At 46.2% G+C, this 15,096-nt stretch overlaps 1 protein-coding gene across 1 annotated transcript in view; it reads right to left on the bottom strand.

The window, feature by feature from the left end:
• The window catches only part of MAN1A1 (mannosidase alpha class 1A member 1), a 285,232-nt gene that overhangs the window by 200,686 nt on the left and 69,450 nt on the right, over positions 1-15,096 (bottom strand). Inside the window, exon 7 of the mRNA XM_039914596.1 lies at positions 13,908-14,614. Coding sequence (XP_039770530.1) covers positions 13,908-14,614 — 707 coding nt within the window. The remainder of the gene's footprint in view (positions 1-13,907; positions 14,615-15,096) is intronic.

Raw genomic sequence — 15,096 nt, 5'->3', positions numbered from 1 at the left:
ATCTATCACCAAATCCTGACAGTTCTACCTTCACAACATCATTAAAATCTTTTTTTAATGCTATTTGTAAAGTACTTAGTACGTGCCAGGCATTGTACTAAGCAATGGGATAGATACAAGATAATCAGGTTGGACACAGCCATGTTCCACATGGGGCTCACAGTCTTAATCCCCACTTTACAAAAGAGGTAGCTGAGGCCAAAGAAGTTAAGTAAACTTGCCCAAGGTCACAGCAGACAAGCTGTAGAGCTGGGATTAGAACCCAGGTCCTCTGGCTCCCAGGCCTGCGCTCTTTCCCCTGGGGCACATTGCCTCTCATCTGCCATTTCCTCTCCATCCAACCTGATACTGTGCTGATCCAAGGAGTTATCACATCCCACCTTGACTAATACATCAGCCTCCTTGCTAATCTCCCTGCCTCCTCTCTCTTCTCCAGTCCATACTTCACTCTGCTGCTTGAATTATTTTTCTTAAAAAAAAAACAAACAAAAAACTTTCATTCCATGTCTCCCCACTCCTCAGGAACCTCCAGTGGTTGACCATCTACCTCCATATCAAACAGAAACTCCTTACCAATGGCTTTGAAAAATCTCAATCTGCTCACCCCCTCCTACCTTACCTTGCTGATTTCCTACTACAACGTAGCCGGCACGCTTCACTCCTCTAATGCCAACTACTCATTGTACCCCAATTTCATCTACCTCTCTTCCAACCTCTTGCCCACATCCTGTCTTTGGCCTGGAACTCCCTCCCGCTTCATTTACAACAGACCACCACACTCCCCACCTTCAGAGCCCTACTAAAAATCACTTCACCTCTGAGAGGCCTTCCCTGATTAAGCCCTAATTTCCACTACTTACTCTCCTTTCTGCATCATTTATGCCCTTGGATCGGTACCCTTTAACCACCTGATAACAAGCCAGGCTACAAAAAAACATTTAGAGTTGAAACTCCATCATTAACTAGATATAGTGCTCAACTCTGGCACTTGCCTAATATAGAAACATTTCAGAGAAAAGGATCCAACACATGCAAAAATTACTACCCTTTTGGATCACAAATGTATACCTTCAGCCCCAAAGCACCAATGTATAGCTACATGATTGAAATGTCTGTCTTCCCCTCTAGACTGGAAGCCCCTTGTTGGCAGGGAATGCACCTTGCACCTTTGGTGTGTTGCACTGTTCCAGGGACTTAGTTCAGTACTTTGCACACAGTAAGTGCTCAGTAGATATTATTGATTGATACTGGAAAGGACTGTAATTTATGGTATTCCCTTTCAAACTTGCAGAGAACCCAGGTTGTTAAAAAATCATATTTTATTTACATGGTAACTTCAACATAAAGTTCCTCAGCAAGCTTCCTGCCTTACTTTTCCTAGCACCAAGAAAATCTCCCTTTTAAAATCCCACCTGGCCCATTTATTATCAATCTATCATGTTGGTTTAGCTCTTACTGTGTGCACAGCACTGTACTGAGCCCTTTGGAGAGCACAATATAACAGACACACTGACCACAATGGGTTTCTTCAGAATGCTGTTTTGAAATCTTGTTCCAACTGTACATATACAGTGATATTTTTGCTCCATCTTCTTTTCTCCTCACACAACAGACCAAACCTCTGGGCTCTTCTCCACTGAGATCCAATTCACTTGTAATCAATCAATCGGTGGTATTTATTCAGCACTGATTGGGTGCAAAGCACTGTGCTATGTGCTTGAGAGAGTAGAAATGGCATGGTGAAGCGGATAGAGCACAGGCCTGGGAGTTAGATCATGGGTTCTAATCCCAGCTCCGCCACTTGTCTGCTGCGTGACCTTGGGCAACATACTTCACTTCTCTGGGTCTCAGTTACCCCATCTGAAAAATGGGAATTGAGACTGTGAGCCTCAGTTGGGACAGGGACTGTGTCCAACTCGATTTGCTTGTCCCTGGAGCTTAGTACAAGTGTTTGGAATAGAGAAAGCGCTTAACAAATACCTTCATTATTATTCTTATTATTACAATGCAACAGAGTTGGTAAACACATTGTAATTGCATAAGCACCAAAACCTTAGCACAGGCAAGCAGGTGAAGATTAAGTGTGTCATTTTGTTCTTTAGCCTACTTTCATATCCTTTTCCAAACTTCAGATCTGCAGAGCTATAGTGTTCAACCTTCTCTACAATTAGGAGACCTGGGCTCTGCATAGGTGCCACCTCTGAGCTGTTCCACCGGTGTCAAGGGCCTCACTTTTCATCAAATGGGCATGACAAGCAGCATGGCCTAGTGGAGAGAGCACAGGCCTGTGAGTCAGAAGGACCTGGGTTCTAATCCCAGCTCCACCCCTTATGTGCTGTGTGGCCTTGAGCAAGTCACTTCACTTCTCTGGGTCTCAGTTCCCTCATATGTAAAATGGGCATTGAGACTGGGAGCCCCATGTGGTATGGGACTGTATCCAAACCCATTTGCTTGTATCCACCCCTTCGCTTAGTACAGTGCCTGGCACATAGTAAGCGCTTAACAAATACCACAGTTACTATTATGACGAGGTCACAAACCGTGAAGCACCATATATAAACACACATAGTTGCCTTAAATATATTTATAGCTTTAGCTTTGAAATTAATGTGTTCAGTAAAAAGGAACAAACAAAAATCTTTCTTGGCTATAGCTAAATCCAATTTCCTTTTTTTTTTTCACATTTCAAGAAGCCCAACTATTTTAGCCAGAGTTTTAAAGCTTGGTTGTTTAACAAAGCAGTAAAAATTGTGGGAAACGGGTGCTTAACAATACAATTTGCTCCAAGACTTTTTTAACCAGACTGCTCAGATTTGCAAGTGTGTATAAAATTGTGAAGCAACAGAACTGGATGAGATTTTAGGAAAAGAAAAGTGAATCATTTCGAAATGCTTGCATTTTCTGAGCTATAGCCAAATCCATGACACACATAACCAGGAAATACAGCTATTATTATTTGGTATCTTATTCCAGATTGAACCACCTCAAGGAAACAACCTTTTTTCAATGGTATTTGTTAAGTGCTTACTATGTGCCAGTGCCAGGCACTGTACTAAGCACTGGGGTAGATGCAAGCTAATTAAAGTTGACTCAATCCACATCTCACATGGCGTTTACAGTATAAATCCCCATTTTACAGATGAAGGCCCAAAGAAGTTAAATAACGTGCTCAAAGTCACAGAGCAGACAAGTGGTGGTGCCTGGATTAGAACTCAGGCCTTTCTGACTCGCAAGCCTCTGCTCTATCCACTAGACCACACTGCCACCATGATGCCTCTCCCTACTCAGTCAGTAGAATATATTCATTCATTAATTCAATTGTATTTGAGCACTTACGGTATGCAGAGCACTGTACTAACAGCTTGGGAGAGCACACTATTACAGCATAACAGACCCATTCCCTGCCCACAGTGGCAACTGTCCTGAAGCATGGCTGGTAGCTACAGATAAGTAAATTCCTCTCCTCCCACCCAACTCTACCCTGGGCGGAATTAAGCAACAAACGATGAGTGGTTTTTAGAAGAAGTTTGGCCCACACCTTCCATTTCATCTTTAAGGACCAGAAGAGCACTCGGAGCAGAGGGCCCTGAGCAGGTAAAGTTGTTCCTGACATGGGGAGGCAACTTCATTTAAAAACAGATGCCACAGATGTCGATGAGTTAACTGCCTCATATTCAGAGGAATCATTCCCCGAGAAGCTCAAGGAATGCTGACAAGCAAATGCATCACTGCAAGTTCCCGAATGAGATGCAGTAGTGGGGCCACTCCACCACCAGTTAGGATTTTAGGATTACAACACCTTGTATCAAGTGAACAAAGAGGAGATGCATTTACAAAGATGATTGAAATCCTCAGTGGAGAGAGGAGTTCAAAAGTATGCAGAGCCTTTCAAAAGGTGTCAACTTTGATCCATCAAAGGTATTTATTGAGCACTTACTGTGTGCAGAGCACTGTAATAAGCACTTAGGAGAGTATAATTCAACAGGGTTGGTACACCCATTCCCTGCCCACAGTGAGTTTACAGTCTAGAGTATGACTACAAGATACTTCATGAAAACAAAAGGAAGGCGCTGGTCAACTTCACCAAATTCACCAATTCTTCACCAAAGTTAAAAAAAACCAAACCACAGTCAGTAAAACAAGCTTTGGCTTCTGCATCTTCCTACAAAGATCCATAATCATACCTCAACTCATTTAGTTGATATTGATGATATGTTTTGAAATACTCTAACAATTTAAACAATAGTTTAATATTTTCATATTTACCCAGAGGTTCTGGGACAGATCACAATTTATAACCCGTAAGCCTACGGCAAAATATTCCCCAATATACAGCCAGACCTGATACATCGGTGTCTTTAAGAAACCCTGGCCGTATTGTGGGATGCATCTACACTCCAACTAGTAAAAGGGGGAGCCCAAATAGATGGCAAAGTAGAACCTGAATTGACATGTAAAAGATACTCTATCTCATACTCTCTCGTTACGCTAGCCCATTCAGAAATTTCTCTCTCTGTCCACAACGTCCTCACCTGCCATCTCTCCCATCCTCCCAGTCCCCACTTGCCACTCCCATGACGGAACTCTGATCTTTCGGTCCCCTCCTATTTCCTAAAGTCATCGTGCCCCATTTGATCTCCGTTACCAAACTACCTTCTCTTGAGGCACAAATCGACGCGCTCAACACCGCCCTCTCCACTGAACTCAGCCCCCTCGCTCCCATCCTTCCACCAATCTCATACCACTAGCCTGCAGCCCAGGCTCACCTCCACAATATGCTTCCTCTATCTCCGGTGCCTGAGCCAATTTTAATCCCCATTTTACAGATGAGGTAACTGAAGCACAGAGAAGTTACGTGACTTGCCCAAGGCCACGCAGCAGACAGGCGGTAAAGCCAGAATTAGAACCCAAGTCCTTCTGAATCTCAGGCCTGTCTCCACCCACTAGGCCAAGCTGCTTCTCTTACTAAAACCCAGTCTACACGCTTCACTCCTCTTGTGCCAACCTACTCCCTGTATCTAGATCTGATCCATCTCACTGCTGATCTCTTGCCCATGTTCTCCCTCTGGCTTGGAACTCCCTCTCCCTTTATATATGACAGCCCATTCCTCTCCTCACCTTCAAAACCTTATTAAAACCACAGCTCCTCCCAGAAGCCTTCCTGATTAGGACCAAATTTTCCCCACTCCCTCTCCCCTTCCTATCACCTCTGCATGTGGATCTGTAGAATTAAACATTTGATCTTCTCCTCATCTTCTGCACACAGTAAACACTTAATAAATACGACTGAATATATATGAGCACACACACATGCACACTACACAGGTGAATTTATTTACCTGCCTCCCCCTCTAGAATGTAAGCGCCTTGAGAGGGGGAAACAGGTCTACCAACACTGTTGTAATATACTCCCTAAGGCACTTAGTACAGTGCTCTGCAAACAGTAACCACAACACTTACGTACATATCCATAATTTATATTTATGTCTATTCTCCCTCTCTAGACAGTAAACTCTTCGTGGGGCGGGAATGTGTCCAAGAAGGCTGTTGTACTCTACTCTCCCAACCGCTTAACACAGTGTTCTGCACACAGTAACTGCTCAATAAATACCACTGATTGATGTTGACTTGAGACACACAGGTGGAAAGGGTATACCATTAAAGAAAAAAAAGAGCGAGAACAGGATGATGAAGATTTGCCCCTAAAATAAAGGGTACCATTTACACTGCCAAAAAAGATAGTTTTGTGCAGATAGTTGGTCCAATCTCAATTCCCCTCAAAGTAATTCTTCTTAAACTACACCACAGAAGAAAGGTGGCTCACCAAGAGATTGGGAATACCGTCATTCCCAGTTTGCTTCTCTCTCTTGTTGGCTGCAAGGAGACTCAGCAACTGAGCCCAGTCCATCCAGACTATTGAAAAAACATTCCAAGTGCATGTCCTACTAACAGTTTGAGATTTCTATATATACACAGATATATATATTTCTCTAGTTATATATAAACTCTCAGTATAGTGCTCTGCACACAGTAAGGCTTAAGAGAAGCAGTGTGGCTTAGTGGAAAGAGCACGTGCTTGGCAGCAAGAGGTCATGGGTTCTAATCCCAGCTCCGTTACTAGTCAGCGTGTGACTTCGGGCAAGTCACTTAACTTCTCTGTGCCTCAGTTACCTCATCTGTAAAATGGGGTTAAAGACTGTGAGCCCCACGTGGGACAACCTGATTACCCTGTATCTACCCTAGCACTTAGAACAGTGCTTGGCACATAGGAAGTTCTTAACAAATACCATCATTATTATTATTTATATGATTGAATATATATGAACACAGACAAACACACTCCACAGGTGAATTTATTTTAATGTCTGCCTCCCCCTCTAGAATGTTGGCGCTTGGGAGTGGGAAACAGGTCTACCAACACTGTTGTAATGTGCTCTCCCAAGCACTTAGTACAATGCTTGGCAAACGGTAAGCATTTCATAAATATCTCAAATTGATTTATCAGTTGCATCTTCTTTGTACATGAATATAACCTTCATCCAGTTTCCTCTTAATCAATCCATCAGTGGTATTTACTGAGCACTTTCCGTACAAAATACTTGGGAGAGTACTATCCAACAGAGTCGGTAGACACATTTCCTGTCCACAAAGGGCTTGAGGCTGGTTTGTATTATGAAATCATGAGATAAAGCTGCTAGAGTATTAGGGAATGTTCTTTCGACAACACGTCTGACTGGAAGGAATGTGGTTTATGAGGTCAGAAGAAATGGTTGTGTGCATGTGCATGAGCTTTTCTTAATACCAGGTTTATCAGGACCATAAATCCTCTGCTTTACAAGGGCTGTGTGTCTCTACTTCATTTGCAAAGAGATCTGCAAATACTTTGCCCTTTAATTCTGTGAGCGTCAAATGCAAAATATGGCCTTAATTTTGCATTAGATTTTGCTTTAATTTAGAAGCTGCCCCACTTTCTTTCCCTGGTCCAAGTTAAAATGGAGAGCAGTGTTCAAAAGAGGGATTCTAGAGCAATCGTTCAATCAATGGGATTTATTGAGCACTTTCTGAGCACTTGGGAGAGTATGATAGAACAGAGCCGGTAGATTTGTTCGCTGCCCACAGCGAGCCTAAAGCCTACGGCAGTTCCCTCCATTTATGGGGGCTCTTTTTTCACAGAACCCACCCACATATATTTGCTTTCATATGTATCCTCTGCTGCATAAAATCCCCATGGCAGGTAGATTGCACCAGTGAATCTCTACATATTAAAAGGGTTGATCTCATACTAAAGTTTAATGAGGAAAGAGTGTTTCTGCATATTGAAAAATGTCTGCAATAGTCTGCTTTTCTTTAAATTCGTTTGAGGCTCAGAAAGAGGATTCATATTCTTTGTTTTATGTCTACTCTTTTGGGAGAGTTGGAGGAAAGCACAGAGGTTCATCCGCATATGCTACGCAATAAACTCACTCTTAGCTGCTTAATAAAATTTGACCAGATAGCCTTCTTGTTGGCTACTAAAAAGTGTTCACTTGTCTATCTCACAGAAAAATCAGATGTACATAATAAAACAGACTCAAATTTACCTTGAATGGCACAGTGTATAAATATTTATGGCATGAAAAGTAAATAATTATCAATTTTATTTATTGAGTATAAATGCTAAGCAGAGCACTGTACTAAGCAGTTAAGGGCACGATACAAGAGAGCTGGGAGACGTGTTCCCTACCCACAGCGAGTAACTGGAAGAATAGTCATGAGCCTCATGTGGGACACAGAATGTGTCCAACCCGATTATCTCATATCTACCCCAGTGCCTAACCCTAGTAAGAGCTTCACAAGTACCATTAAAAAACCCTAAAACACAGTCAGTAACAGCTTCACAAGTACCACTAAAAAACTTCCCCTAAAACACAGTCAGTAGCATTTGCAAGTTGTTAAATTTTCCCATAGATATTTACGATAATACTGCTAGATCTGATTAAGAGACAGGGAAATACACTGGGAAAGGAGAATGTCCCTAAAGTAAGGTTTATTATAAACAGGATGGACATTTTTACAATAGCTCTGAAGAATAATAAAATTGTTACTTAACTATAACTTTATGTGGCTAAAATTTAACTTTCAATATTAACTGAGTACATCAATTGACTTTAAAAATACATCAACCCAATCTGACCTCATTTCCTTTATTCGCCTTCCCTTCCGTGTTGCACATGGATCTGTACCTGATACTCACCTCACCCCCAGTCCCAGAGCACGTATTCTCATGACCTTCCCCTCTAGACTGCCCTTAATCTGTGGCTTAGTGAAAAGAGCAGGGGCTTGGGAGTCAAAGGTCGTGGGTTCTAATCCCGACTCCACCACTTAGCTGTGACTTTGGGCAAGTCACTTGACTTCTCAGTGCCTCAGTTACCTCATCTGTAAAATGGAGATTAAGACTGTGAGTCCCACGTGGGACAACCTGATTACCTTGTATCTACCCCAGCACTTAGAACAGTACTCAATACATAGTAAGTGCCTCACAAACGCCAATATTATTATTATTACCTCATCTCGCTGCTCTCTTAGTACAACCCAGCCCTCACACTTCACTCCTCTAACGCCAACTTACTCCCTGTACCTCACTCTAGCCTATCTCGCTGCCGACCTCTCATCCACATCCTGCCTCTGACCTGGAACACCCTCCCTCTTCATATCCGACAGACGATGACTCTCCCCGACTTCAAAGCCTTATTGATGGCACATCTCCTCCAAGAGGCCTTCCCTGATTAAGCCCCGTTTTCCCTTTCTTCCACTCCCTTCTGGGTCTCCTCTCCCTTTATTTACACTCCCTTTAGTCGACCCCTTTCCTGGCCCCAAAGGACTTGTGTACAGATCCATAATTCATTTATTTATATTAATGTCCATCTGCCCCTCTACACTGTAAGCTTGTTGTGGGCGGGGAGCGTGTCCATGATATTGTTATACTGTACTCTCCCAAGCATTTAGCACAGTACTCTGCACACGGTAAGCACTCAATGAATGCGACTGACTGATTGGGAAGGGATCACATCTACCAACTCTTTAGTATTGTGCTTTGCCAGTGCTCGGTACGCACAGTACGCATTCAATAACTATCCTTGAATGAATTTTGGGTCCTTAAATTTCATCCATCCTCAACTGCAGTACAATTCTCAATTACACAAATTACTCAAATTCTAAAGATTTTTGTTTTATTTCAGAATCTGTCATTTACACATACTTAACAGGGAAAAATCATTGTAACCATGACTATGCTGCTAAAAATAAAACATCACTGCTTTTAAATTTAACTTGTCTTTTCACATCAAAACAAAATGACCAGTATTCCATCTATTCCACTTCTTTCAAGGGGCTCAGGGTACTTGTACACATTTCATCTTCTTAATCTCCACCACATTCAGTAAATCCCTTGAGGATATGGTCCACGTCTTTCTTATGTTCCATATGGTACCACTGAGTCCTGACTTTATTAGGAACAGGGATCATCCCCATTTCCGAAGTGACGGAAGTCAGAGCAGATGATTTAGCTTGACCCCTGGCCCCCCAAACCCCCCGACCTAATATTCTATCCGGTCAAGTCCATGGCACCGCCTTTCCGAAAGATATTTACAGCGTAGAAAGATTCACTGAAGGAATACTTTGGATAGCAAGGGGGACCTCATTGAGGCACTGGATCTCTGGCTAAAACCGAACATCCAACATCGCGCAGCTGGAGGGTGATTTACGAGCCATCTCTTCACACTGGGCTTAAATGCAATCGTGATGTAAATCATATTGACAGAGGAAAATTTAAAGATAAAGACATTTTGCCTTTCGGCAGGGGCTTAAAGCTGAAATAGCATGCCGGTCAAACCATTTAGATGTACAGAACACACTCTAGCACAGCAGACTTCAATAGCAGCTGTAGTAATTAGTAATAGCATTTATTCAATGTCCTGTGGGGGCAAGGTACTCTATTCAACACTGGCGAAACACTGCCCGTGAGTTGTTTACATTCTAGCGGGAGCCGTCGACTATAAGCTCTCTGAAGGCAGGGGTCACATCTTCCTCTACCAAGCACTCAGTCGAATGATTGGCACATAGGGGTTGTTCAATAGATACCACTGATTGATTAATGAACTACCAGGGCAAGAGGAAGTGAAACGATATGCTGTGCTTCAGCCTGGCCCTGACTTACTCTTCTAGCCCTCATCATTTCTTGGATCTTTAGTGGGCAGCAAAGTTGAATCACTCTTGCAGATGTTTACCGTTCAGCATCGTTATCACTGGCAACTGCATTTACCGAGTGACTGTGTGCCAGTGTATCTGCTCCAGATGTGAACGCCCCACAAAATGGCTCACGCTAACCTGATCCCAACCTTCTAGAATACACTGTGCATTCCTCATTTCTGGGTTTTTTTTTTTGTTGTTGTTGTTGTTAAGCACTTACTATGTGCCAAATACTGTTCAAAGCACTGGGGCAGATATGAGATCATCAGGTCCACATGGGGCTCACAGTCTAAATAGGAGGGACAAGAGTTACTGAATCCCCATGATGAACATGAGGGAACTGAGGCCCAGAGCAGTGAAGTGACTTGCCCAAGGTCACAGAGCTTACACGTGGCAGAGTTGGCATCGGAGACTGTGAGCCTGTTGTTGGGCAGAGATTGTCTCTGTTACCAAATTGTACATTCCAAGCGCTTAGTACAGTGCTCTGCACACACTAAGTGCGCCAAAAATACGACTGTATGAATGAATGAATGAACCCAGGTCCTCTGACTCTCAGGCTTGGGCTCCTTCCACTAAGCTACACTGCTTTTCTAAGCCACGTGTGGGCAGGGATTGTCTCTATTACTGAACTGTACTTTTCAAGTGCTTAGTACAGTGCTCTTCACACAGTAAATGCTCAATAAATACGACAATGAATGAAATTAAATCCATTTATATCATGAATGAATGAATTTAGCTCCATTTATGATGCTGTGAATGCCACTGAAGTCAACAACATATTGATCACTTTCGATTATTACTTTTTCCTAATTAGTAGACTTGCTGTTCATCCCCTGAGATAGAACGACTGCTATTCAAGAGTGTTGCCTAGTGGATAGCGCAAGTGCCTGGGAGTCAGAAGGGGCTGAGTTCTAATCCCGGCTCCGCCGCTTATCTGCTAAGTGACCCTGGGCAAGTCACTTAACTTCTTGGTGCCACGGTCAACTCGCGTGTAAAATGAGGATTCAGACCGAGAGCCCCATGTGGGACATGGACTGTGTCCAACCCGATTTGTTTGTATCCACCCCGGCACTTACTACAATGCCTGGCACGTAGTAAGCGCTTCTTTACAGTTATTAGTGAAACATCCGAATCAACTCCTCGTCTAGGACATCAAATCCGGGATGGCTTCCTGCATGAGGTAAACTGTGGGGAGGGTCTGCAAAGGCAAACTGGCAGAGAAGACTGTGCCCGTCAGTTAGGCTAGCAGACACTGTTCCAGACATAAAGGACAGGGTGGAAGGCAGAGAAAAACAAAACACAAAAGGGATTTGGAGAGCAGGTTGGCATGGCTTCCTCAAGGACGGCTTAAATCTAACCATCCTGTAAAAATGAGAGGATCAGAAACCCGTGTCCAGTAAAGCCAGAGCTCCGACCTGCCTACATTTTAAGCAATTATGAATCTGCATGTGATTTTCTTTCCTCACTATTTGCACACTCAGTTGGTTAAGAGCTGGAAAACACACACCAAACAACGAATGTGAAGGTTTTAACTAGAAGCTCACCAAACTTTTTAACAGACTTCTGTTACATACTGTTTTCCTTGGTTCTTCTATGGTCTAAACCCGATTGATATTTTAATTTTTTTAAACTCCTCCCATTGTAAGATCAATTCAGGTATGAGGAAAAGGAGTTATTTCAGTGGAACTGTTACTATGGATTTCATTTTTTCTACTTCTCGTATATCTCTGTGCAGTCTGGAGGGAAAAAGGCGGCAGCATACACCTTGAAGCAGTTCTTCAGCTTAAAAGATAGGGGGAACTTAAAGATAAGGAAGGAGACCAGCTGCAGAAGAGGAAAGTGGTAAAGAGAAAGGGGTATTTCTGGAAGGGACTGCTCAATACGCCACAACAGTTGCTCTAGAAGAGGAGAAACCACAAAGAGATCTAAAGTTTACGAACATAATTTTTGAAACGTGCCGGGGAAAGAATAAAAAAACCCCAAGCCTAATGCAAAATATTGATATGTTCCGAATGAAAAGTTGGCTAAAAGCTAGGCAGTTTTATAGCTCTCACGTATGTGAAAAGCTGAAAATTATAAGCCAGTCAAATCGAAAACCCTTTGATGCCCTAATATAAGCACGTGTAGATTAGCTTCAAGCTACCACTTGGCTCCACACTGCCACATCACAGGGCATAACGGCATTTTGGCTGGCTATTGCGACACGTGGCTTTAGATCTGCATTTGACAAAACGGTCCAAAGCCTCACCCACGCCTTACTTTGTGCTGGTGATCACCTCCCCTCTCGACTACCAGTTCTTCCTTTTAACCCAGCTCTCCAAAAAAGATCTACGAGGAAGCGAGATTTCCTCAAGGATCTGTATCCTTCCTTGGGCCTTTAACTGACATCCAAGCACAACATCAAAAGGCTCCCCGAACATCAACTGTTCCACAGTGCGAGCAAAGAAAACAGCAGCCACAAAACCTTGGGGTCCCTCTCGTCTTCCCACACAATTTCACCCCGGACCCAGCCCAGTTTGGAATGGCACCGGACTGAAAGCTCGCTGTGGGCAGGAAACGTGACAGTTTATCACTGCACTGCACTCTCCCAAGCGCCTAGTACAGTGTTCTGCACCCAATAAGCGCTCAATAAATATGACTGAAGTGTTTCTCTGGAGGTGGGTTGCGGGGGGAGGAACCTGTATTACATGCAAGTACAAAGCTCACTGCGGGCAGGGGATGTGTCTACCGACTCTGTTGTATTGCATTCTCCCAAGCACTCAGGACAGTGCTTTGTACCCAGTAGGTGCTCAATAAATACAATTGAATGAACTCCTAAGCGCTCAGTACAGCGTTCCGCACCCAGTAAGTGCTCAATAAATACGATCGAACGAACGAATGCAACCCCAAGTCATCAGTACAGCATTCTGCACCCAGTGAGCGCTCAGTACGACTGAATGAAACAGCATTCCCTAATGGATAGAGCATGGGCCTGGAAGTCAGAAGGCCGTGGGTTCTAACTCCCGGCCTGCCACTTGTCTGCTGCGTGACCGTGGTCAAGTCACTTCACTTTTCTGGTCCTCAGTTCCCTCATCTGTAAAATGGGGTTGAGACTGTGAGTCTCTCGTGGGACAGGGACTGTGTCCAACCCCATTTGCTCGTATCCACTCCAGCGACGGTACAGCGCCTCGCATAAAGTAAGCGCTTAACGAGCAACGTGGCTCGGTGTAAAGAACACAGGCTTAGGAGTCAGAGGTCATGGGTTCTAATCCCCGCTCCGCCACCTGTCAGCTGTGTGACTGTGGGCAAGTCACTTAACTTCTCGGTGCCTCAGATGCCTCATCTGTAAAATGGGGATGAAGACCGGGAGCCTCACGTGGGACATACCGATTACCCTGTATCTCCCCCAGCGCTCGGAACACCGACTGGCACCTAGTAAATGCTTAATCAACGCCGACACTATCATTACTGTTAATAATAACAAATCCCCAAGCGCTCAGTCCAGCGCTCTGCACCCAGTAAGCGGTCAGTCCAGGCGGTCGAACGAGCGGGTGAGCTCCCGGGCGCTCGGTCCGGCGTCCCGCACCCAGCGAGCGGTCAGTCCAGGCGGTCCAACGAGCGGGTGGGCTCCCGAGCGCCCGGTCCGGCGTTCTGCACCCCCTCAACACTTGGTCCACCCACCCCCCGACCCGGCCCCTCACCTCTTTAACCTTGGCCCTCTTCTGCCGGATAACCGGGTCCTGGGGCTCCCGCCCCACGGCCCCGACGGGTGGCCGGAAGACGAGGGGAGGCAGCCCCCCGCCCCCGGTCCGGAGGCGCGGCTTTTCCCGGAGGACCTTCTCCTTCTCCCGGAGGATGTCCCGCTGGATCTCCTCGGGGGGCTTCCGCAGGGTCTCCTTGGCCTCCCGGAGGGCCCGCTCGTGTTCCTGTCGGATCCTGGCCAGGTTGTGGGCGGCCTCCTGCTGGAGCCGGTCCTGGGGCTGGAGATGGAAGCGGGGAGGGTCCTGGGGGTACAGCTGGGCGTGGTCCAGGTGATGGAGCCGGGGCTGGTCCTGGGGCCGGTCCAGGTGATGGGGCTGGTCCTGGGGCTGGTCCTGGGGCTGGTCCAGGTGATGGGGCCGGTCCTGGGGTTGGAGCTGAGGATGGAGCTGGTCCTGGGGCCTCCTCCAAGGCTTCCCCGGACGTCCTCGTCCCCCGGCGGCCCCCGAGTGGAAGAAGACGCCGCTGAGCAGCTTGGACGAGTCGGGGAGGAAGAAGATGGCCCCGAAGCAGAGGGTGATGAAGGCGCTGAAGACCAGCAGCAGGACGAACTTCTCGGTGAGGCGGAAAGCCCCGGGGCCGGACCCCTTCCTGCCGCCGATGAGGCCCCCGATGCCCCCGCCGCCCGACCCCCCGCCGCCCCCGGGACCCCCGGCCCCCCCCGCCCCCAGGCCCGCCCCAACGCCCCCCGCCCCCCCGCCCCCCGCCCCCACCAACCCCGACGGGCCGCTGAACAGCGGCAACAGGCTGCCCGCGGGCATCGCACCACCCGCGGCTAAGCCCTGGGCGCCTAGCACGGAGCTCCGAGCACTGAGCACCAAGCAAGGAGCCCGGGCACCGAGCTCGGAGCACCAGGCAACGAGCTCCAAGCGAGGAGCTCCCGAGCACCGAGCACGAAGCGAGGAGCACGGAGCCCGTGCACCGAGCTCCAAGCGAGGAGCACCGAGCAAGGAGCACGGAGCCCGTGCACCGAGCTCGCAGCACCAGGCAACGAGCTCCAAGCGAGGAGCACTGAGCACGAAGCAAGGAGCCCGGAGCCCGTACCGAGCTCGGAGCACCAGGCAACGAGCTCCAAGTGAGGAGCACCGAGCACGAAGCCCGTGCACCGAGCTCCAAGCGAGGAGCACCGAG

This window comes from Ornithorhynchus anatinus, chromosome 2, assembly GCF_004115215.2.
Source record: "Ornithorhynchus anatinus isolate Pmale09 chromosome 2, mOrnAna1.pri.v4, whole genome shotgun sequence".
NCBI lineage: Eukaryota > Metazoa > Chordata > Mammalia > Monotremata > Ornithorhynchidae > Ornithorhynchus > Ornithorhynchus anatinus.
Note: the sequence above shows the minus strand (reverse complement) of the source record. Positions and strands in the feature narration are given on the sequence as shown.